Source organism: Gymnoscopelus braueri, assembly GCF_963280865.1.
Source record: "Gymnoscopelus braueri genome assembly, chromosome: 17".
Taxonomy (NCBI): Eukaryota; Metazoa; Chordata; class Actinopteri; order Myctophiformes; family Myctophidae; genus Gymnoscopelus; species Gymnoscopelus braueri.
In genome coordinates this window covers 27333248-27357406 of record NC_137617.1, presented here as the reverse complement: position 1 = coordinate 27357406, position 24159 = coordinate 27333248, and the positions used below count along the sequence as shown (strand labels likewise).

General features: G+C 41.3%; 3 protein-coding genes across 3 annotated transcripts; 1 reads left to right on the top strand and 2 right to left on the bottom strand.

Moving 5' to 3' along the window:
* Positions 1–452: 452 nt before the first annotated feature.
* Positions 453–6840, bottom strand: LOC308103987 (SPRY domain-containing SOCS box protein 3-like). Its single transcript, XM_080454226.1, has 7 exons — positions 6721–6840; positions 4177–4282; positions 3146–3332; positions 2538–2725; positions 1845–1947; positions 1590–1715; positions 453–1481 (listed from the first exon to the last, which is right to left on the bottom strand). The coding sequence occupies exons 1-7, from the start codon at positions 6759–6761 to the stop codon at positions 952–954; spliced, it is 1281 nt and encodes a 426-aa protein (XP_080310352.1). The 5' UTR covers positions 6762–6840; the 3' UTR covers positions 453–951.
* Positions 6841–7324: 484 nt separating this feature from the next.
* Positions 7325–12633, top strand: nubp2 (nucleotide binding protein 2 (MinD homolog, E. coli)). Its single transcript, XM_080456398.1, has 7 exons — positions 7325–7386; positions 8093–8208; positions 9219–9417; positions 9869–10023; positions 10671–10781; positions 11029–11098; positions 12011–12633. Exons 1-7 carry the CDS (start codon positions 7374–7376, stop codon positions 12148–12150), a joined length of 804 nt encoding a protein of 267 aa, XP_080312524.1. The 5' UTR covers positions 7325–7373; the 3' UTR covers positions 12151–12633.
* A 576-nt stretch (positions 12634–13209) lies between these two features.
* atp6v0cb (ATPase H+ transporting V0 subunit cb) lies at positions 13210–24159 on the bottom strand. The gene is made up of 3 exons (XM_080456399.1): positions 23909–24159; positions 15115–15298; positions 13210–14280 (listed from the first exon to the last, which is right to left on the bottom strand). The coding sequence occupies exons 1-3, from the start codon at positions 23976–23978 to the stop codon at positions 14076–14078; spliced, it is 459 nt and encodes a 152-aa protein (XP_080312525.1). The 5' UTR covers positions 23979–24159; the 3' UTR covers positions 13210–14075.

Sequence of the window (24159 nt, the reverse complement as noted above, 5' to 3'; positions counted from 1 at the left end):
TAGGGTAGAACATTCAAGTTACATAGTGTAACTTTAAGTTACAGGATATGTTTTTCCTATCACATAGACATGGGGCCTATTTCACGAAAGCAGAATTAGGGGTTAAGCCTGGATTTAACACCTATCCTGGTTTAATTCAGCCAGGATTAGCGATGAATCGGTTTCATGAAAGCTGAATTATCTTGCCAGATTAGTTTAGCCATGACTTGATTTCACGAAAGAAAATTTACGCAATCCTACTTTAGTTACCATGGAAATTTAGTCGCTCCTTTTCAGCCTGGCTTGGCGTTCATGGTAAGGAATAAACCAGGCTGTACGGACCAGACTTTGTCAAACCTGGATTTGACTTAAATCCAGGCTTATTTAATTCTCCTTTCGTGTAATAGGCCCATGGTCTTCCATAGATTACAAAAAACAAAAAGTGGCATTGAACATTTTATATTTTACAGAATTGCTTCAGTAAGAAAGTTTACAAAGTAAGAAAGTATAACTACATTTAAATGTATGTACATCACGAGCGATGGACTCAAAATCATCCATATTTAAATGTCATTAACAAACGGCATTTCCACAATATCAATAAGAAAATATTTTTGAGAATAATATGTTAACACATTCACAAGATTTACAATAATATGGTTACTAGATTCTAATATATCAAACATGAGGCCCTCCAAAGACCGTTATTTTTGTAAATGAACCCAGATGACCTTTCCCAACAAATGTCTTTCCCCAACACATCTTGAATCGCACAACGTGTGCTCATTCATTGGCTGAAGTCCTTCATATTACACAAGACAGAGAAAGTATAATCTCAAATTGAATCTGGTGTTAAGCAGATTCTCTCCAACGTACTCAGTAGATATGATTCTCTCCAACGTACTCAGTAGATGGTGATGGCAATGGTAGAAAAACACAAATATCACTTATTTCTTCTCTTGGCTAGAACGTTCAGGTCCAGCGACATTTTTTGTGCTGGTAATCTTCTGGTTCAGAACAGCAGCTCTCATAGTCACTACAAGAGGGAGTGGGAGTGCGGTGGCAGACGCAGGCCTGAGCCTCGGGTGAGAGCAGGCAGGGGCACTGAAATGGGACCGGGTTGGGGACAGGGCTAGTACAGGGGCTCGGGGAGGCCCAGGCTCTGCGAGTGGATACAGGCCTGGAGATGGGACTCGGACTCATCTCCTCATACATAAACTCCTCAGACAAGTCTCTGGGCTGCTCTAAGTGTTCGGAGTTGTTGCGGAGGGTGAACACCCAGCCGAACCGCATCTGCAGAACGTTGCTCAGGCCGGGCGGAACGTTCAGGGCACCCAGGACGTCGGGGCAGTCAGGCAGCTCTTGCCGTAGCCGAGCACAGCAGAGATACTGCAGGGAGGTGGGTGCGGAACGAGCACGGATGACCTTCATGCTGCTCTTAGCAGCCGTGGAGCAAACCATGGGGTAGACCTTCTTGTTCTGGAGTCTGGTGGCAACCACACCTGGAGAAGTGGAGGGGATGGAGGTATTCAATGGAAATAGCCAGCCGGCTGTCATTACTAAAATGTAGTGTTGCTAATCAGGCCTCATGAAACGGCAGGGACACTCACCTAGGCGGCAGCGATTCTTATAGAGGGTTAAGGTGTTGTTCCAGGTGTCCAGGTGCAGCCCTATAATAGAGCCCTGACCAAACCTTGAGGAAAATTTCACCATTTCCCCTTTGTGGTGGAGCAGACCTTAAAATAAGTGATATTAAGTTAACAGGCTGTATTATTTTTCCAAAACTTTAAAAAGGTCAAAAGGTCCAAACACAATTACGCCAGTTGGCTTCATGGAGTGTTTCTGAAAACTCTGACCCTGCTCACCTGAGTAGGAGAGTCCCCAGCTACCCTCGTCATGGCCCAGCATGCTGCAGAAACTATGCATGAACTTCTCCAGGTTCACCTCTGAAGTTCCAATGCCAACCATCTACAAAGTTAGACCACAACCCACAGTGAAAACAAATCTGTACCAGGAGGCACACTCCAATAATAATACTTCAACATCAAACTGCCTGTCTCTTACTCTCTCTCTCTGTGTCTGGTGTGCATGTGCAAGAGACAGATGTAGCGATCTTTATGAACTTGACCAATGAGACCAACACTACTTCACCACAACAATATTGGTGTAATTAAGAGATTTGCTGGAAAATAAATATTTTGGTGGGTCTGAGATTATAGATTCACGAAAATAACAGTGGCTGACAGAGTTGAAAAATATTATGGAATTGACCTACTGGCAGCGTGCATAATAAATCTGCTGATTGGTGTAGTGGTTTGCGAGATTAGCCGCGGACAGACACACACGTGAGCGAGCGCACACACAATTTGATCAATAGTTTTGATCAATCCATAATTCCTTTCAATCATAATTCAGGTTACTGTAGGCATTTTCAAATGAGTATACAGTAGCATTTAAGACCAATTCTGAAATAGTTTAAGCACACAGCAGTATTCTAGGTTGTTAATAGCACTCTGATATAGACAGGCTCAGTTACATATACAGTACTCACTACTTACCATATCAGTTCCATAGACAGGAGAGGTCATCTTGATTTCCCAGAAGTGGTGACCATCACTCAATTCTTTTGTGCCACGTATGGCTGCTGTACCACAGCTGTAGTCTGAGTGAAAGCTCACCTTCCTGTTGTCACAGCTCAGAGTGAGCTCAGGGAACAAGCTGCAATCATCCCACTCCCAGTCAAAATCTGAGGAAGCAATAGAAAACACTTAACGTCTTACACTTTACTGTACGGGTATCTAAATTTTAGGCTTTTAACTTCATCTAAATTGTTATTGTTATACAGTAGCAGTGGTTCATTTCAGGGGGCTATAGTCATCATCAAAGGACAGTATTGATGTTGCATTGATATTGATCGATATTTAGTTATATTCTACCCATGCATCATTATACATGTTAATCTATAGTACATGGATGCATGGGATTGGCCATATAAATATATTTATATTACAAAGGCTAGTGATTCCCGATATATCGCCCATCTCTAAGGCCAATAGTCAAATGGCAAAATTAGTAAGTTTAGTATTAAGAATAGAATTTACAGTATATAATTTATTGTGAACTATGGTGTACCAAGCTAGTGTTACAAATGATCATCTTTGCTCACCCTGGTCCTCCTCCCCACAGAGGCACTCATTGACAGGGTTGAAGCCCAGTTGCTGAGCCAAAGGGCTGGGCTCCTCCAGGTCACACTGGCAGAAGGATTCCCCCACCACTGGTGCTGTGATTTCAGGGACCGTGTAATCCACGTCAGAGTATTCAGAGTCCTCTACTTCAGAGTCCAAATCGCCACTCTGGTTGACACAAACAAAACACATAAGTCTTATTATAAAGACTTATGTCTTGGCCTGCTCACCAGCCTGGTGAGCAGGCTGGTGCCTTGCACTGCTGTCAGTCGGTGTGTGAATGTGTACCGCAAAATTATATAATGTATAACAGTGTATCTGTGTTGTTGCAGTATGGGTGAATGTGAAATCAGGGACTACAGATCTAATTAGCTAGTAGCTAAATCTGGTATAAAAGAATATTTTCTCTTATACCAGAAAATAATATTTTCTCTTTGCTTGAGATGAATGTATTTTTTAACATGGTCCCTTGTACAAATAAACTATTAATTGAAATCCAATAAGTGAAATTAATTAGATTGTAAAGAATTACGAATGGATAGAAAGACTATAAAAGTGGCTGTATAATTGTAGTCCATTTACTTCAATCAAAATGATAGAAGTGCAAATTTTACCTATCATTTTATAATTTACTTTACCTATTAATTTACTTTTCGGGCAAGTGGGCATGACCTTTGGGCAAGTAGAACATGACCTGTACTTGCCCGATGGGCAAGTGCCTCTGAGACCTTAGTGTCAACCCCTGCCTCAGTGACTTCCTATTGGTGTGAAATGCCATGTGCGCCAGGAAGTAAAAATAGATTTGGTCCAAAAATACAGACCCTCCCATGCCTTTGGGAGACCTCATATCTGAGACACAGCCATTTTGAGAATGGAAAACTACTGGTAGCCAATTGGGAATTGAGGTCACCTTCCAAATAGTGCTTTATTTCTCTCCACAGTTTAGAAAACAAAAGCATTTATAATTTCTTAGGCGGCTATCTGCGTACCTCTTAAATTCCTCCCTTCTCACCTGTGTCATGTGGTCCTGCCACTCCATGGCATCTGTCTCCCGCTGTGTCTCGGTCCACTCTTGGTGCATGAAGTGCCCATTCCTTACCCTCTCCACCATACCAGCCCTGTGGATGACAGGGAGGACAGGACACAGACACCTTTAAAATCTCTACTTTGAATGCATCACTGCTATGCCAGCAGCCAACATACATCATTATAATATATGAGCAAATACACAAGCACATGGAATGGTGAGTTGAGACATTTTTTTAATGTTTTTAACCAGTGTAATTTATTTTATATTATCCAAATTATAAGAGGGCAGGGTAATTTTAATGCAGGGAAATGGAAATACTTAAACAGCTTAAGGATTGCTTTCTGTGAATACAACCCCCCCCCCCACACACACACACACACACACACACACACGCACACACACACGACTGGAGAAACGATTTCTAACATTGCTTCTCAAATATCTCACCAGTCTGTTCATGAGATATTTGAAAACACAAGATTATTTAGTATCATTAATGCTACATGGTTTTTACTAATCATTGAACTCTGTTCCACAAAATCAACTTCATTCAATTTTACTATGCTTTGTCATTGTTTTCCCCCAATTATCTTCACCTAGTAAGAATATCCTGTCTCCCCAATCATCTTTACCTAGCAAGAAACTGCACAAACAGCCTTGAGAGGACAGCCACAGTCTGATCTTGGACTGCTAGCTAGCCTAGTGCCCCATATGCTATTGTTAGTAGCAGAAGGTGTACACGTGTTGTCGTGTTCACGTGCACACACTCAACCTTTAAACCTGACCCTCTGCTTAGCCACTCTGGCAGGTGCTGCACTAGATGGCCATATATCAGAGTCAACAATGTCTGACAATGGAAATATTTTCATGGATTGGTGGGTGGGGGGCATTTAGGTGGCATTTAGGTGTTTCTGTGTGCCATTGTATCGTGTGGTTAACTGTACAGGATATCTCATACAACACTATTGGTTCTATGCCCCTTCTGTGGAAATATCTGAGTCAACTGTGTCACTGAAAGTTTAATTAAAATAAGATTGAAAAAATATATATACAGCCTTCACTTTCAAACACAGAAGTAAAAACATCAATCAAATGTTTAATACGATAGAAAACACTGAAATGTGAATCTATGTTACATCAGCAAATGTGCATAATGTGGCAGTACATTTTTCACTGAGAAGTCGTGCTGACCTGAGGCAGAGGTCTTCAGTCATGTCATGTGCAATTGAGGGCGGAGTGGGTGCAGGTTTTCACTGCAAGTTTGCAACAAAAGCCAGCACCCACTCCGCCACTCACTGGAGCATGAGAAATTAACTTGATTTAGCTGCTGTACTAAGTTAATTCTACACTTAAGTAAAAGTATCAATACTGCAATGTAGATATACTCTGTTGCAAGTAGAAGTCCCATATTAAAAATGTACTTGAGTAAAAGCATCTGCATCAAAATATACTTAAAGTACCAAAAGTAAAAGCAGTCATTGTGTAGAATGTCCCATTTCACAAGTTCAGTTGAAAATAGCCGTTCTACAAGCTCACAATGCCTTGTATCGCGAGGCATTGTGAGCTTGTAGATCTGCTATTTTCAAATGGCTGAAATATATTATGGCTGAAGTGGTTGGTGTGTTTTGTATAATAATCTAAATCTACAAAGTAACTAGTAACTAAAGTTTCCATATAATTGTAGTGGAGTAAAAGTCCAATATTTTCCCTCAAAGATGTAGTGGGGTGTAAGTAAAAGTATTGAAATGTGTAAATACTGAAGAAAGTAAAACATCCCTAAAAATTGTACTTAAGTACAGTACTTGAGTAAATGTACTTAAGTTACTTTACACCACTGATTCCACACAATCATGCTCCAGCTATATGGCAGCATACGACACAATACTGTAGCCCATGCCTCATGACATGTCTTTGTCAGGTAAACCCAAACCAAACACCTGACTGCTTTCCAAGCAGGTGCAGCTAGTCTTACTTTAATTGGGCCTTAGCCTACATACAGGCTACAGTAATAACATCATCTGGGGAGCCATAACAAACTATTCATGCAAATCAGTGCTCTCTACTCTAATGTAAAATGCAGTGGATTACAACTGAAACTGTGAAACAGACAGTGATGTGAGAATGCGTTTTGTGGTTTGGTGTGTCAAGGCATTAAAGAGTCAGTCAAGACATCTAATCAGTGTCCTTGAAATGCTACAATTCTGACATGTTTTACTTTCCCCAGTGCACTGTGTATAAAACAAAACGAATATTCACCTGTGTCTCAGTTTATCATGAAATAATAGTTGTATGAACACACATTAGGCTACAACATAATAATGCAAGGGAGTAAGGGAATGTTTGCGCTAAATTATAATATTTTACTCAAGTTCAAGTAGGCACCTGGCGAATTTCTGCATTCATTGATTTCACATGCATCAGACAAATTGATCAATGAATGAATGAAATGATGTAGGCTACTGTAGGCGTACGACGCAACAACTGTAGACCTATTAGAGAAACACAGTAAAGTAATGTTCTTCTTACCTTATGGTGGTCCGCTTATAACCTGCCTTCAGATGGCTCATCTTTGCATGTGAGTGAGCGTGTGTCAGAGTCAGACTGTCTGGGACCTTGTCCTTGTGACAGGTGGAATAGCTCTCCAGCCCTCAACGTGCTCTGGACAGGTTTGTTTGCCAGCCAGACGTAAACAATACTTGTCCACGCCCTCATCCATCGCTGATTGGATGAAGAGACTGGTGGGAGGAACTGTATATTTCCTACATGGTGTCATGTGTCAGGGGTCAGGACAGGACCCCCTCCCTGAAAATATTGGATGCCAGCAGCCCCCAAGACCCAGACAAGATTTGTCTTGTTGAGACATTTAAAATAATACTCCACAATGTTTAAAGATTTAAAGTGGTTAAATATGGTTAACCACTTTAACCATATTTAACCCCCCCCCCCCCCCACACACACACACACACACACACACACACACACACTGTTAAAAAAGGAAAATAAATCCCCTCACTTTAGTAGTATAATATGAAAATGCACTCACAATCTATGGTGACTGTAAGGTGCTCATACCACCACACTCACTGTCTGATTGGCTGAACGCTGAGCACGTGACAATGGTGCGGAAGTCATTCATCACAACTGCGCAGCGTGAGAGATCTTGATCGAGAACCAGAATTATGGCAGAAAACGGTATGTTTCCTAAGTTGTGGCCAGTCAAGTAACCAGGAAAACTCCCAAAACTGTTTACGAATCCTTGCATTCTAAAACGGCATCTAGTAACATTAAGTACAAGCAAATGATATGTGTTTTTGTTGTAGTTACTAGTTTTGTAACCGTTAGCCACAGGCATCCACTATCTAACGTTAGCAACAGTACACCCGGTACATTGCTGAAGTAACTATCAATACTTGACTAGAAAGTTTTCTATTGATACACTGCGTTTGAATACATGTGTCAACCTGTATCCTACAATGACTGTATGACAATGGTTCTCAAACTTTAAAATGTCAAGCTCTCCCCTTAATTCTGACAGTATACAAATTGTATACTTTGTATTGTATACTGTAACTGAGTTACAGACTTGGGTACATCATGTAGACCCCCCAAAAGGGACCACGAGAGTCACTGGAATCCACTTTGAGAACCACTGCAGTATGACCTACTTTAGGCTACTTAAGATGAACTCATGAAACGTGACTTGCCTCTGACCCAGTTTTCCAGCTATGTAAGCTAAGTATTGCAAATACTCTGCCATGCCATAAATGGCCGACGTGTCTCACTGTCAGTTGTACCATATCATCTCACCAACTTCAAACCAGCCACAGTGTTGGGGGCTTTACCGATGCAATGTCATCAGCAGTCTTCAGTTTACTGACCTTTTCTCTCCATGTCTCAGAGAGCAACATGTCTGGGGTCCAGCGTGTGGTGTTGGTGCTGTCAGGGAAAGGAGGAGTGGGCAAGAGTACCATGACCGTAGAACTTGCGCTGGCACTCCGACATGCAGGGAAGAAGGTGAGGCTAGCACCACCAGGCAGCAACCTGCTCTCTCTCTGTGTGCGTGTGCGTGCGTGTGTGTGTGTTAGCCCTAGAATGGCTGTGATACAACATCCATTTCATGTATTCCAGATACACAACCATAGATCACTTACATGCCCACCCAGGTAACAGACTAATCGTGGCGGCATTAAACGTTGTTGGCTCACCCAATAATTAATTGCTGCGACTTGGAGTCGGATATTGTCCTCTAGTTTCATATCCATTAGAAAGTTCTGACAGAAAACATTTCCACTTTCCCAAGAGCTTCACATGGACAACATTCTCTGCCCGCGACGGGCCGAAATGACTGCTGGACTGAACATAATAAAAACGTCTTTTTGGGAGCACATGGTATAGGTAAGGTATAAGTAAGCCTTGCCGAGCCTTGAGGCCCATAGGGCAGGAGACTTATCTCCTGTTTCCTCAGCGTGAGGCAGTTTGATGTACATGTACACCCCCTGGACATGGCGCTAGTATGTCACAGGGACTTACCCCAATCCAACCCTTGATGCTGAGTGCCAAGCAGGGAAGCACAGGGCCCCATTATTAGAGTCTTTGGTATGACCCGGCAAGGAATCGAACCCCGAACCCCGACCTCCCAGTCTCAGGGTGGACACTCTAACCACAAGGCCACTGATTAGGTATCACATAGGTATGGGGCACACAATTGACAGGTGCGTTGAGATTGGTGCGAGGTAATTAATCGTCACCTGTCAATTTTGTGCCCCATATGTATGTGTACATTTGAATATGTTCAGTCCAGCAGTCATTTCTGGCACCGCTGCGGGCAGATAATGTTGTCTGTGTGAAGCTCTTGGGAAAGCGGAGATATTTTACTAACACATGTTTTCTGTCAGAACTTCCAAATGGATGAAACTAGAGGAAAATATCTGACTCAAAGTCGCAGCAATTAATTATTGGCTGAGTACTGGTGCATGTACTGTATTATAATATTTAACCTGCATGGTTCTCTCAATGCATATCAGGTTGGTATCCTGGATGTTGACCTGTGTGGGCCCAGTATCCCTCGCATGCTGAATGTTGGTCGGCCTGAGGTGCACCAATGTGACTCAGGTTGGGTACCAGTCTACACTGATGCTCAGAAGACTTTGGCCCTCATGTCTATTGGCTTCCTACTGGAGAACCCGGATGACGCAGTGGTGTGGAGGGGACCCAAGAAGAATGGTATGTTATACTTAGCCTGAAGCTGTCAACCATTATTAAATTACACTTGTTTTGCCAAGGCTCAAACCTGACCTTGCCATTAGAGCAATCTTAACAATTTACTGTAGGCATTTTCGCAGACACTCCTACTGACAATTTGAACGATCGTAGTAAGCGTTGTGATCTCTAGTCAACCAACAACAGGATAGGTTGTCTGCCAAGAAAACAAGTAAGTAAATAGGATACCAAGTAAAAATCCTGCTAGCCTGCAGAATAAATTCCTTTTATTTCAAAATAATTAACTTTTTATCAACCTGGGCTAGTCGGTAGCTGCTGCTAGGTGTAGACATCAATTGGAATAGCTGCCTCCCTTGATAAAATGATTATGCCTAGTGCCTACACATAGGCTTTATCTCAAGCCCTTGTTTTTATCTTTTATGATCAGTTCTCCATGTTGTGTTCTTTCCTTTAGCTCTCATTGCTCAGTTTGTGTCTGATGTGGCGTGGGGAGAGCTGGATGTGTTGCTGGTGGACACGCCCCCTGGGACATCTGATGAACACATTTCTGTACTGGAGAACCTGAAGAAGCACAGAGTGGACGGAGCCATTCTGGTCACAACACCTCAGGTACTGACTCGGAGCAGCCTCGACAATCCATTCTATAGACAAAAACATGCATTTGACATGCCTGAAAAATCATCATGGGGGTTATGTCAGTAGTGTTCCTGACTGTAAAAGTGTACAGTTCAATATCTTGTACATTAGTATTTGTGATTTTGTAGCATTTTGTAACATGATAATGTCGGCAATTACGGGAATTCCCTATTTTAAAAAGTATGCTCTTGAAGAGAAAGCATGGATACATTTCAAGATGAGAAAAATTATTTACATGACACTGAACTTTTACTTTGACAGCCAGGAATGCTTCCCACGTAACCTTAGAAGGCTAGGCTATGACAATGCAAATGTTGTAAAAGGTGCTAAATTGATCCTTAACCCTGAAAATTCTACGCAAAATCCAAGTGACAGGACTACGTACTACATTTGTAAAGCTAAAAGTAGGTGCGCTTCATTGTTACAAAACCTTTTGTACCTGTCCAAAAATGTGAATTTATTGAACTCATTCAGTGGCATAAACTGACGTCCACATTTTAAATTGTGTTTAATAGCACCATCGACCAAGAATGTCAATTTCGTTGTATCCTCAATTTGTTGCTACAAAGGCAAAACGTATGTAAAATTTATGACATGCAATGTTGATTTGGGGTTTTCAGGCAGTTTCAACTGGGGATGTGAGACGAGAGATCACCTTCTGTAAGAAAACCGGCGTACGCATCCTGGGAATTGTAGAGAACATGAGTGGCTTTGCCTGCCCGCACTGTTCTGTGAGTAAACATTATCATGTGCATCTATGCATATAAGCTTGTTTCAAGTCCAGTAAACATTTTACATTAATTTAACTACATTAAACGGTTAATTGAAAACAATTTCCAAACAATTTCAGTGGTCAATAAAAAAAGAATCATAATTGAAATCGACGAATATTTTCCGGAACCAAACTCAAAAACGTTCTTTAGATATACTGTAATATATAACAGTATTAAAAGTATTTGTATGTGTTGTCACTTTCAGGAATGCAGCAATATATTCTCCAAAGGCGGCGGTGAGGAGCTGGCCAAGTTGACAGGATGCCCATTCCTAGGTGAGGATTAACCATGTAAACCCTAGTCCCTATTCTGGGGTGAATATTCAGCAAAAATAGATCTACAAGCTTACTGCATGTCACGCTGCGACACATTCTGAGCTTGTAGATTGGCAAATTTCAGCAAAGAGATTTGGTATAGAGGGAAAAGGGATCCCTGGGGGACACCGGTCAACAAAGTATATACGGTTTAGTTGTTAAAGGGATTTGAAGAAATGGTAATGCCACGTTGAAGCCACAAGGTGTCACTCATTACACGTCATGTCTGCATCCTTCCTCACCCACTAGTAATTAGGTATTTAACATCACTACTTCACTGGTCAAATGGTCAGCCTGCATTTCAGTAGAGGGTTGCCGATATTTGTAACAATATGTGACATTTTCGGACCAATAATTACATCAAACACAGATCACTAACCATTTTCACTCAATTACCAGCTTTATGAGCTTGTCAATCGTGTAATGAAGCGGCTAATGGAAAGTGTTCGCAATGAGAAGTAATCTTTGTCATACGCTTTTGTACTTGTGAGAAGGGTTTGTTTCAGCCCAAATACTGCTACACTGTTAAATATACACTTCATACCAATTTCTCTTATCTACTGACCAGTATTAGCACACTGAAGTTTTAATTTCAGTAGTAGCCTGGTGCTAGTTCATAGTGAATGATAACCTTAGTGGTCTAGCAGACACTTTTATCCAGAATGACTTACAAGTGCAAGATCAAAGTAAATGGCATGAACCCTAGTCAACAAAGGACTGGGTAAATGATCACATGCAGTAGTGCAAATAAAAACGATGTTGTGCTTCAGAGTAACTTGGATACCAGGCTAACGTCAAACCTAGTTAATATATATATATATTGTAAATGGATATACAGTGAAGTCTCATCAATGTTGTGTGTTCCTTCCCTAGGTTCTGTGCCATTGGATCCTCTGCTCAGTACAAGTATAGAGGAAGGCAAAGACTTCATTGAGTCATTTCCTGACACTGCCACCTTCAGGGCTCTCAATAGTATTTGTCAGACTCTACTGAAGAGCCTGGAAGCAGCTTGAACTGTGGAACTCTCTGCTCTGGAAATGATTCATATCTACTCTTAGCCTCACAGTTCATTCTCTACAGTTTCTGCAACCACGGCCAAGTCGGATGCAACATGAGGAAATGGAACCCCAGTCTGAAGAAACTTGGGTCACATAAGTTGTTTTGTATTCAGACAATTAAACATTCCTAATGCAAAGCTTATTGCACATTGTTTCATGTTCAATGGAGATTAATAAACCCAACTGGATCATCTATTGGATCTGACAGCTGCCTATATTTGATGCTGTTATTCTGAGACTATTTACCATGGAGCCTTGTATGTATTTGTCATGGGAAACTGAGTGTTGCTGACATCTGTGCTGAAAGAACAAAAAAAGTCAGGTGTTGTGTAGTTACTTAGATCTATTTGTGGCGCACAAGTATAAATCAGGCTTTTATCACTGCTTGGTGAACAAAAAAAAAACACCTGACCGCAGAAACTGTCCTGGATTGTTTTGGTAGTGCGATACATTGCTCATTGCTCCCTAAAATGCACGCTTGTCCCATTTAATGTGCTGGAAATGTATTGGTGTACTACTGAAAATAGAATTAAACAATTTTAATGCTGAAAGGCAAGTCAAATCTAAGTTGGAATTTCCTTTAATTCAACTGTGAAAACATTATTCTCAACACTACAGCAGAATAATTTGAATACCAGTGGCAATACAGGCTTTTAGATTGGCGCTTTAGTAAGTGTGTCGGCAGCAGTCCCATTTACAGAAAACATTCCAGATAATAAAATAGTTTTTTTCCCCAAGAGAACTGGTCCAAAATAATCTCTGGTATTGGGCAATATGCTATGCCTGACAGCATTTAAGCAAATGCTTTGTTTTTAAAGAGGAAGTGAAATCTTTGAAAACAATACTATCATGGTGGCTTTTTGATCTGGACTACATCTTCTGAAAAGTGGGTCTGCTTCTTCAACTTCATACCAAACAGAACACTTAACTCCATGCAGGTTTTAATGGTGGGAATGTGGTGGAGACTGACACAGATGAGGGGAGGGGGATGAAGAAGTTTGAGAGGAGATGAGATTGGAAATTACACCTGTGACACCCAACACTGGGCACACATACCTTTAATGCAATCAAACAGCAGTACTACAGGAAAAACACTGAAGTGTTTGAGAATGTTTTGCGTAATGATTAAAATACAGTTACACACAAAAGTCCCACTCCACCAGCCACATACTAAAGGCAATCTCAATTTTTAAACCAAGTAGTACATCCAAAGGAATTCCAACCACTTATCACAATTAACCCACAGTGCATTAAATCTATTTAGATATTTATAATATGCATGTCTGTGTGTATATATATACTATATATATATACCATGGGGAATTAAAGACTTTTGCTCTAATTGAACCATTTCTGAACAAGTCATAAATAAAATCAGTGGAAAACAAACCCCCGCCCCCCCAAAAAGCTAAGTCCATACACATCTTTTTTTTTCTCTTTACAAATAGATCCAACATGAACAGAAATCGTATCAACTCCCGAATCAATGCGAGAGGAGGAGAGAAGCAGTGGTGAGCTCTCTTAAGACCAGAAGCCAAGCTACCTCGGCTGGCCTGAAGGCCTTTAATAAGTGGAGGGGGGAAAAAAAACAAAAATAAAGGAATCTTCTTCATACAATTTTTAAACACACACACACGGGACAGACAAATCACTACATTGCGCATTTACAAGAAGATGACTATCAAATTGGGACGACTGTACACATTGTAGAGATAAGACCATATTTATGGAGCCATTTTATATTTATTTATTTCCCCCCCCACCTTCACTTTTTTGCCTCTTGTCTTTTTTTTTGTGTCACAATTTTTTTACAACCCCATTTTACACTTTTCTCCAGCAGCAACACATGGGACAGGTTTTGGTAGTGGAGATGCTTGGGTTTACTTCGTGGAGAGGATGAGGGCCACAATGAGACCATAGAGACCCAGCACTTCAGCAAAGATCAAGATAAGAATCATGCCCACAAACAGCCTGGGCTGCTGAGCTGTGCCCCTTACGCCTGCGTCTCCCACGATGCCTATGGCGAAGCCTGCTGCCAGCCCACTCAAACCCACACTCAACCCAGCTCCCAGGTGGAGGAAACTCCTACGAAACAAAAAATAATAACAATACTGTTAAAACTTCTGTCACAAAGATCAATGGTCATAAACGTGGAAGATTACCCACATCTAGTTCAAATGTTATACTTAGCATGACCGACACGAATTGCAAGATAAGAAGTGCGACATACTCATTGCATACATAATCTGAATTCTCACATTTTCCTAGAAAATGCGCCGGGGAAGACCAAAATGGGAGCATACATTTTCAGGGTACATTTGTAATGTTTTATATGGTTGATCCATGTATTATTATACTGGAATGTCTCCATTCCCAATATTTAAAAAAACCTATGCTATAAACAAAAAGGAGAAAGGCTAAAAAATAGTTTAGGTATTGGAGCACTGAATGCATCAGAATAGTCAGTAGTAAATGTTACAAAATGTCATTTAAATGGTTGAATGACAGGTACATTAGCCCAAATACCCCTTGGAGACAGTGCTACAACTCATTTTGGCAAACAACTGGAGACAAATCAATTAAGATGTAATCTTCTGACCATAAGGGCACATACTGATTTCATAAAGTGAAAATACAAGCCACTTAATCCCACATAACTCCCTCAGGCATGACATTTGGATACAGTTCTGCCCTGAATTTAGCCTTTCATGCCGTTTCTTAGTGTTTTAAATTTGTTCTATTGCTAGTTGCTTGGACATTTTTCTCTACCCCATGCGGGTGCATGTTTACAGACATGTGCATGTCTGAGCAGCACACAAACACAGGAAGATTTTGTTAACGCTACACTTCTGTGTTAATATATGAAGTTTATAGCATTGGTGACTGTCAGGGGTGGTTGCAAGGGTAAACGGAACTCACTTGTAGAGGGGGATCTTCTCCGAGATGCTGTTGGCGATCAGCACCGCTACTACCAAGCCGTAGATTGCTATGATACCCGCCATGACGACGGGGATGATGGACTTCATGATGAGTTCCGGTCTCATCACAGACATGGCGGCGATACCCGTGCCGCTCTTAGCTGTGCCGTAGGCCGCTCCCAAGGCTAGTAAGGTAAGCAGAAATGGATAATTGGTGAACTTTAAAAAGGGAAGTACAGATAACAGCAGCTGGGCCTACATCAATGACAGGCAAGAACACAGTTCAGTAATATAGGAAGTGAAAGAAATACTTTTTAGTTCAGTTTTAGTTCGCTTTAGTTCCCTTTGAAGAGCCAAGATGGTGCAAACAGGGATATTTTGCCTGTTTTCAAAAGGGAAGCACAGTCACTAGAGATGCGCGGATGGCTTTTTTTGTCACCCAAATCCGCGTTAACAAGTTCATTATCCATCCGCCATCCACCCGCGGTACTTATATCATCCTATTTATAGATCCGCACCAACCGCACCAAATAATTGTTATTTTCCTGACGTTAGTTTTCTTATAAACAGTGTTACTCACCACTGTCGCGATGCAGTGACTGTATACAATCCACAACCATGGTAACAACAAGCGCACGTCTTCATTAAGTTACTTTCGCTTTCAACCACTTTGTTGCCATGTCGGCTTTTTATAAGCTTTTTATAAGCGACATTTTTTAAATAATAAACTTTATTTATATAGCACCTTTAATGACATAAATGCAGCTCAAAGTGCTTTACAGAAAAAGAAAGAAAAAGTGAAAACAAAACACAGAGCAAAAACAATGCTCTGTGTTGCGACTTTTGGGCTTGTTTGGCACTTGTTTTGGGCTTGTTTTCATAGACCTGGCTACTTATTTCTCTCGCAACCTGGCAACACTGGCTGCCTGTAAAGCAACATGTCGTGAGCGGCTATTTTTTGCCTGGTGTAAAATGACGTAATATTAAAATACTACAAACGCACACACGGTGAAATTTAGTGCTTTTTAAAAGCTATTATAGGCCTATAGATTGATATCATTAATTTAATTCCCGCATTATTTCACCCGCGGTTTATCCAATATGAATTAATAATTATATTTGATTGACCCAAATCCACCCAAACTGCGGTTAACTGCGGCAACCGCGGCTAAAACCGCGATCCGCGCATCTCTAACAGTCACCACATTCTTCCCATCAAACACTGTAGCCACTCTAGCTAGTAGCTACACAGGTGTTTCTACAACATCTCTAGTCCAGGTTTGATGCTCCTCATTTCAATGTCTTTCAGTGGACAGTCAACATTTAACCCCTTTTTGGCCTCAATTAGGCAGAGTGGTTCTCTTTCTTTTTCAGTCTTTAAATCAGAGGCAGACGGCATCTCAAGCTGTGCCAGAGAGCTGCGGTGTTCTAAATCACTCCTGCTCTGAGTGAAACGGCCTCATTAGGTGCGGCACACAGAGGCAGTGTGTGACGTCACAAGTGAGGCAGGCCACCATATCTCTGGGACAGCAGCCATATCAGTACAGGATGGCAATCAGAGACGGGAAAGGGGTATACGATGTCATCGCCAAGACTGGCTCACATGCAAAACATCATTTCTGACTAGTGACTTCAGGCTGGCAGTTCTACATTCAATTCTGACTAGTGACTTCAGGCTGGCAGTTCTACATTCAATTTTGACTAGCAGAGAGCACTGTTGGTTTGGGGGGGGGTGCACATATCCAAAAGATCACTGACGGTCCCTCAAGTAATCAGAAATGCAAACATTTAAATAGTTACAAGAATTACATTCGGGCTGCTGTGTCCACGCTACAGAGGAAAAAGCAGTAGTTGGACTTCTACATCATATGCCACGTGCTAGGTGGCCAGTGTACTGTCTACTGAGCATTGTTAAGGTAAAAGAAGGGGAGGGAGGAGAGTGCTCGATCAGCAAGTCGGTGGCCAGCTTATGACGCTGGGGTAGCAGCAACTGCGTCACGTGCAGAGCGATTCCAATTGGGGAACTAAAATCACGGCCCGCCCTACCAGAACAGGCCAAAAATACAGACTATCACAATACTGGACAAGCTATTGGGGAAGCTCGTCATGAATCACGGGCAGTTTTGAGATTTTCCCGACGTCAGCTGAGCCTGGGCGTGTCAAGAAAGAAAAAGAGGGGCGAGGAGAGAGACAGTCTGTGGCTGCGCTCATTTGCTGGTCCGCATGCGTACTTGTTCCCTCACACAAAGCAACACGACAGCTCATTGAAGGGTACTGACCAAAGCACCGCCTCCCTTGAATTGATCCACGACTGCTTGTGTTTGCTTGCTCGTCTCCTGTAGCATTTACAGCTCCTGCTCTTCCATCTTAGCAGCAGCACACTACTGTTAGCTACCACTGAGGAAACGCATCACTGCTTTTACAATGATTCTAATCCCCAAGGTTCTGTTCTTTGATGGTTTGAGTGACGGGAAAGCTTGCATTTCCTCATTTACTTTCATTCTAAGCTCATTCTACCCAATAGGGTAGATAAATAGGCCTGTCACAATCCTGATTAATTGTCACACACAATTGCGAACAACAAATGATTGCTACAAGCTTACGCGTCACGATTTCATGGGTTGTGAACTTGTAGATCGGCTATTTTTAAAACATTTTGAAACTGTAGTAAATTCTAATCTGATTGTATTTTCAATGGAATTGGCTCAAATAATTGCAATCGGGCGATTCTGTATAATAATTGTAACAGGCCTGGATAAAAGGCAGAGAAATTTAGGCAATGTGGCAAAAAGGATTGCAAACGACATAAATCAACTTCAAATACTACCACAAAAAAGATGTATTAAAATGTTAGTTTGGTTAGGTCTGTCCATTTAAAATGCAGACGGTGAAAACTGCATCTATACAATGTATCACTGCAGCCATATGCTGCTGATCAAGCTAAATATTTGGGTAAGGAAAGGAAAATGTGCATACTGCCAAAAAAATTATGATGTTTTCCACCAAATACTTCCGACCCTCATCTAAAGAACTAGCTCTTTACATACTACAGCTTGAAGAAGCCTGCATCCTTTCCTGGTAACATCCTGGACACAATTCATTGTGCTAGCCTCAAGGTAATGTCCGTCAACCTCCAGCACTCTTCTGAGGCTTTCTGACAGATGGCTCAGTTCTAGAGGAGAAGGCGGCATGCCTGAGGAAGCGCCAGGCCAATCCTCAAATGTACATATGGCAGCCAGCCACCTCCTCCCCAACTGCTTACGGCCACCTATTAATCAGAAGGACTGATGAGTGGATCAATATTACATCTTTCCAGCTTTTTTTTTTGTAAAAGCCAGAAATACAAGACAGGGTGCCATCTGCACAGACCTCGTCAACTGTATGCGTAAAAATGCATATGGTTGACCTTGCAGAACCGTTTAGAAGCCTAGTCTGAAACAATGTATCCTGAGTACAGACCATTCATACATCAAACAGGCTTTTGATGCATGACTTAGCTACTTAAGGACCACATAGTTAACATTCTGCAGTTGACATCTCCATGTCCACTCATTGGATAGGGGTTTTACACTGTACACTTTTAATCAGTTGCCTGAAGAATGAATGAAATTTAATTTCAGTGCGTGTGATGATACATTGTATCATCTTTTATACCCTTGTAATCCAACCACCTTTGACCGGCTAACAGAAAAATAACACATTCATGTCATTACCTTCCTGCTTGCTCCCACTACAAATGGAATACAGTGCTTTGCCCAGGATTTCAAATTAGCCATGCCCATGTTAAACAAGCACATTCCCTGACAAAATACTGTCAAATTTTTCATTCATCCTTTTCCATTTAGTCATCAGCACTTAACTTTTCTTAAAGCTGGACCTTTGGGACATTCATTCACCATCCAGTCGGTAACGTTTGTGACCAACAGTAACACTATCCTCTGTACCCACACATCGCCGCCCTGTGAGCGTGGCATCAGTGAGACATGACGAGTACAGGCAGGCGGAGAAAGAAGATTCCTCAAATGCTGCTGTGCTGAAGATTAAAAAGGTGTGATCTGATAGAGACCGCCACTGCTGTGTAGCGGAGGAATCACCCCTGGCTTTAATCCTAATCTCCTATTGCTAAGGTAAAGAGCTTTGACTCATTTCCTACCATCATTTGATCCCATACTCGTTGGTTGGGTGAATGAATGCTGATGTGACGTCACAAACAAGACATCCCCCTAGCTAGCTGGGGATGATACAGCCATAGATATAGAAACCTAGATACCTCATTGGCCGCAGCAGTTCATTGGCGCAACCTGTATCGCGGCCGCCATATTAGAGGAGGCACTCTTCCTGACAACTGGCCAATCACAGCGCGTCTTTTCCGGGACTTGCCAGAATCTGGTTTTATAAAAAATATCCTGTTATACTTTTATACAACTAGATTCTGCCAAGTCTCGGAAAAGACTGTGTGTGATTGGCCAGTAGTCAGGATTCAGGAAGCGTGCCACCTCTAATATGGTGGCCACGATACAGACGCCCCAGAGTCACAGGAGGCATCTACCTTTATATGTCTATGGATACAGCATGCACAACACCCACACAGGACACCATGATTGGTTCAATCTGAAATGTGGGCCAATGGAACTAGTTTTCACACGAATGACAGTAACTAAAAGGGACTTATTACTTCACAATGTTCTTTCATAGTAACAGCTCCGCATTGACCCTATCAACTTGAGTGCACTAAATTAATCTATCTACTGCACCTGTGAAAAGCAACAATATATATATGGGCTGCTCTAACTAATTACACCTCTCCTTTTTAAGAGACAAGACTATCGTGAGGGAAACAAAAGATTGAAAAAAGGTTGAAGCCTAAAAATATTCATTAAATTAAATGGCTCAGAAGACAAATAGGACCGTTTAACAGTTTGAGCTCTCGCTTGCTTTTTTTTAGAAAAGTTATGGCAGGACTTGCACAGGAAATAGTTAGAACAGCAACGGGCTGCAGAGCAAAGATCAACTTGAATTACTAGGACTGTAGGAGAAGCCCAAGAGCTTTAATGCTGCTAAAGCCATTTTAAAACAAATGGCAGCAGTGATTCCTGACAGCACCACTTTCAGGTAATCCATCCTCAAAAGTACACTTGTAAGAATTATTAGGTTGGTTCCATCCTGGAACATCAGTGGCAGTCTCCGAAACTACACTAGGTTTTAAACTGTCCACTCCCCATGAGCGGCATGGCTGCAAAAACGTATCATGATTATCATGATCAACTTAAAATGTGAGTTCACACATGCTATAGGATATTCATGAATCATTAAAACTCTACTGTAGGTGTAGCTGAAAATAAACCCAAATGTTCATTTTCTATAAGAAACTAAATACAATGTCAGTAAAACGTATATGGATATATAAAAGTAGGTACAATAAAATGAAATACCTTCCCTCATGTAAATTACATCCACACTTTCTTGCGGATTTACCTTGCGTGTTTGTTTTACCTGAGGTGGATTTATTTACTTATTTAAAAATGTCTCCTTGTTGCATGAACTGGTCTATTGAACTGCACCTTAAGGACACTACCTGCTACTACTATTGTTAAAACCCTGCCTCAGGACGGCATGTTATTATGTACAGTTAGACCTGCACATGATCTTAATGTTTCTAAAAAAAGAACATGTACACACATGCATAGGATAGGATGCTAGCTAATGTTCTAAACAGCATGTACAAAGACATACGTGGCTACTAAATACACTATATACATCTTGATTATTTCATTAAGTTGTTTTTATTTTGTTTCTGTCTTTTGTAAAACGACTTTTATGTATTTAGAAAAGCACCATATAAATTGTATTGTATGCATTATTCAACCAGTTTCTATCCTGTGTTCTTTTTTCCCTTCATCTCTCCTTACTCTACCTCCATCCTCTCCTTCCACGGAACTACAAAATGATGGAGCACGCAGGAAAACAATAATTTCACCCACTTCTTTACCTGTAAACCTGTGATGCGAGATCATGTGACAATAAAACATGTTGCAACTAGACGAGTGACAAATCCTTCAAGAATAGGCTAGGTGAGGTTTAGACTCCAAATCACAGAGCCCAGCAAGAACCAATAGAATTATGTTAAGATTTCTAGTAAAATAATCAGGATTATAATTTTCCATAATTGTGCTGCCTGTACTGGCAGACAGTAAAGGGAAAAATATAGACAATGTCAAGCTCCGTACTACAGATCAGACAGGGGAAACAAAGTAACAGTAGCCTAATCAGAGCCATTACAGGAATGGTCTCTTCCCACACCCACTGGAGGTGGGGGCTGCTTGTGCCAAGGCATCATTACAATCAAAGATCACAATACATTTCTACTTTGTTGCATCATCCATGTCAAGACGGTCTTATCAATTGTCAAATGAAAGCAAAACCGGACCCACCATTAATCAACCTAGCACAAACTCAAATGATGGAATGTTCACTGCACTGCAACTATTTAACTTTGCTCCATAAACCAGAGCAAGCAACCACGTCATTTTAAAACAATTTAATACACTTGGGGATCAAGTTTAAACACTGGCAAGACCCATGATTAAGCTATTGCATAGATAGACCATATGCACACAGTCAGTCTAGAAAAGCAGTATAGGCCTATCATTTCACAAAGCAAAGAACCACAACACTATGCATGGCCATAATCTTTCTTTATACTCCGTGTGATAATGTAATTTCCAGTTTGTGATTCTGATAAAATTCCAAATTGCTAAATAGCTGGGGTCCTATTCATCAAGTAGCTCTGTCAACCCACCACCCCTTGTGTCACACTACCACCATTACTTTCAGCCCTCCCATCCACTACCAGCTAATTCCCCAACTGTCACTCCTTTACCATCACAGATCACAACCCACAGGGCCACCACAGCAGGAGCACACCAACTTAACCTATCACTACCCATTATATTTCAGCTCTGACAAGACATGGGATTGCTGTAGCCTCCAGCTTGTAAAAAGCCTACAATATCTTGCCTTCCTTATGGAACCCTTTTCTTCCTGTTTCACAATCTTAACAGGGTCACTGCCAAGCAAGGCAATAGGTTCATACCAAGTTTACTTGCCACTGAACTGAACTCTTCTTAAACAAAGTAAAATACATTGATGCAATGTACTACAAATACATTAACCGATTGCCAGGACCACTTATTGGAGGTGTGTGAAAGAGAAGCTGCAGACGGCATCTAGGCTTAATTTCCAAATGATCTATGTAGGACACGCAATGCTGCCATGTACTTTCTGAAAGCAAAGCCATCGTATGTGCTTCATAAGCTAGTACTTAAGAGATATGAATGGGCGGTAGTAAGGATACATCGGTGTAATTTATGTTATCTGTCTGCTTGCCCAATGAAAAGCCCTCTGTCCACAGCTACCATAGAGCTGCCACCAGTGCCAAAATGCCACAAGCTACTGTCAGTAGTTTTGCTACATGACAGTTTGTCTAATAGCTTGAGGCAAAACAAGCCACATCTGACATTAAACATTCCTGAGCATCATACAATGCCAGTCATTAGTACTAGCTAGATTAGGTTAAATAGGACATGACAGTCCCTTCTTGCTTAAGGAAAAGGAAATCAGAATGAATTGTAGTAACAACCAACCTAAATAAAAGGTGAATTCTAACTGTATTCATTGGGTCACTCACAATAGTCTGTTTTGCAGTTATTGGTCGTGGGTCTGTTAACATTACTTCCTGAGGACTGACTTCTTGGTAATTGAGGTAAACTAGACATTGTAAATGTAATTCACAGGATCATTAGCCACTTGGATCTTCCGTGTCAAGGCAAGTAGCGTCATGTGATGACCATGTGATCATGTGTCATTCCTTCTTTGTGCTACAAGGAAGTCTCCAGCTGACCATAGTGGTTACATGATTAGTTCCATAAAGCAGCATTTAGTTCATGATATTAACCACTGACACGATTCATGTAAATAGGTTTGATCCACATGGAAAACCTAGATACATGCATTTATATATTTTATACGATATGGGTCAATAAGTGTTGAACTTCATTCATAAAATGAAGTGATCGGGCCCCGTCAGGACATTCTGATGAGCATAATGTAACAGTAATATAATTAGATAGTTGGCTCCTAACGTTACTACTCGCATCCAGCCAGCTAAGCACTAAGAAAGCGGTGTCGCATGCTGCAGGAGAAGGGAAAAAAATGGTGATCGAGCTACGCAGCCCAGGTCATATAACTAAACACAGATGTAGCATGTAGACCCTATATGAATTCCTAATGACAGCATATTGTGACAATGAATATTTGCCACTGTTGAAACCGTTATCCTTTCAGTTCAAGTTGGTTTACGTTGCTGTTGTTAAGCTAGTTTCCGTTAGCTAGTGAGTTGTGGTTTCTATGGATGTGGCTAAGTGAGCCCAAGCTAGCCAACTCACTTTTTGTTGGCAAGTGGCAACATTGTCAATTAAAGCAGACAGACTAGGGTTCTACTAGTGCAGACACTGACATTAAATAGCCAATGTTTGCGAACGTTTTGTTAAAGAAGCAGGGGCTTCCTACCATGGCGCGTTAAGCATAACGACACTAGCTAGCTAGTTTAGCAGCTGGCCTTTTTCTACGCTGGTTTTAAAAAGACTTACCATGGTTGACAACGTACGAAGCAGCCCGCTGAGCATCATGACAACATGACGTGAATGCAAACATGACATTAGTCAGAAGCACAGAAACTCCAACATGTTTTAATTGACGGTCAAAAAACATTTTAAAGTGATATAAATTATAATTACCGCTGAACACCATGGCCGCAGAGGCTCCCATCACTGCGAAGAACGGCGAGTATTCTGGGCTTTCGGACATTCTCTCTCACACAATATATATCTATAGCTATAAAAAAAAAAATATATTACAAAATGGACAGTTATCGCTATGCGTTGCCCTAAAAGCTATTGAAGGAAGGCCACGGTCTTGAGTTTCAAACGAGCGTAACGTTAAGAGCAGCAGTGTGTGTGTGAACGCAGCCCAGTCACGACTTCTGAGA

What these genes read in the sequence shown, in the direction of transcription:
- atp6v0cb (XM_080456399.1), bottom strand. Translation starts at nt 23,978, where the DNA reads ATGTCCGAAAGCCCAGAATACTCGCCGTTCTTCGCAGTGATGGGAGCC. An exon ending in TGCGGCCATGGTGTTCAGCG is followed by an intron (nt 15,299 to 23,908) that starts GTAATTATAATT and finishes TTACCTTACTAG; the next exon opens with CCTTGGGAGCGGCCTACGGC. An exon ending in GAGAAGATCCCCCTCTACAA is followed by an intron (nt 14,281 to 15,114) that starts GTGAGTTCCGTT and finishes TTTGTTTCGTAG; the next exon opens with GAGTTTCCTCCACCTGGGAG.
- LOC308103987 (XM_080454226.1), bottom strand. Translation starts at nt 6,761, where the DNA reads ATGAGCCATCTGAAGGCAGGTTATAAGCGGACCACCATAAG. An exon ending in CTGTGGGGAGGAGGACCAGG is followed by an intron (nt 2,726 to 3,145) that starts GTGAGCAAAGAT and finishes TTGCTTCCTCAG; the next exon opens with ATTTTGACTGGGAGTGGGAT. An exon ending in TAAGAATCGCTGCCGCCTAG is followed by an intron (nt 1,482 to 1,589) that starts GTGAGTGTCCCT and finishes CCACTTCTCCAG; the next exon opens with GTGTGGTTGCCACCAGACTC.
- nubp2 (XM_080456398.1), top strand. An exon ending in TTCTGGTCACAACACCTCAG is followed by an intron (nt 10,024 to 10,670) that starts GTACTGACTCGG and finishes TGGGGTTTTCAG; the next exon opens with GCAGTTTCAACTGGGGATGT. An exon ending in TTGCCTGCCCGCACTGTTCT is followed by an intron (nt 10,782 to 11,028) that starts GTGAGTAAACAT and finishes TGTCACTTTCAG; the next exon opens with GAATGCAGCAATATATTCTC.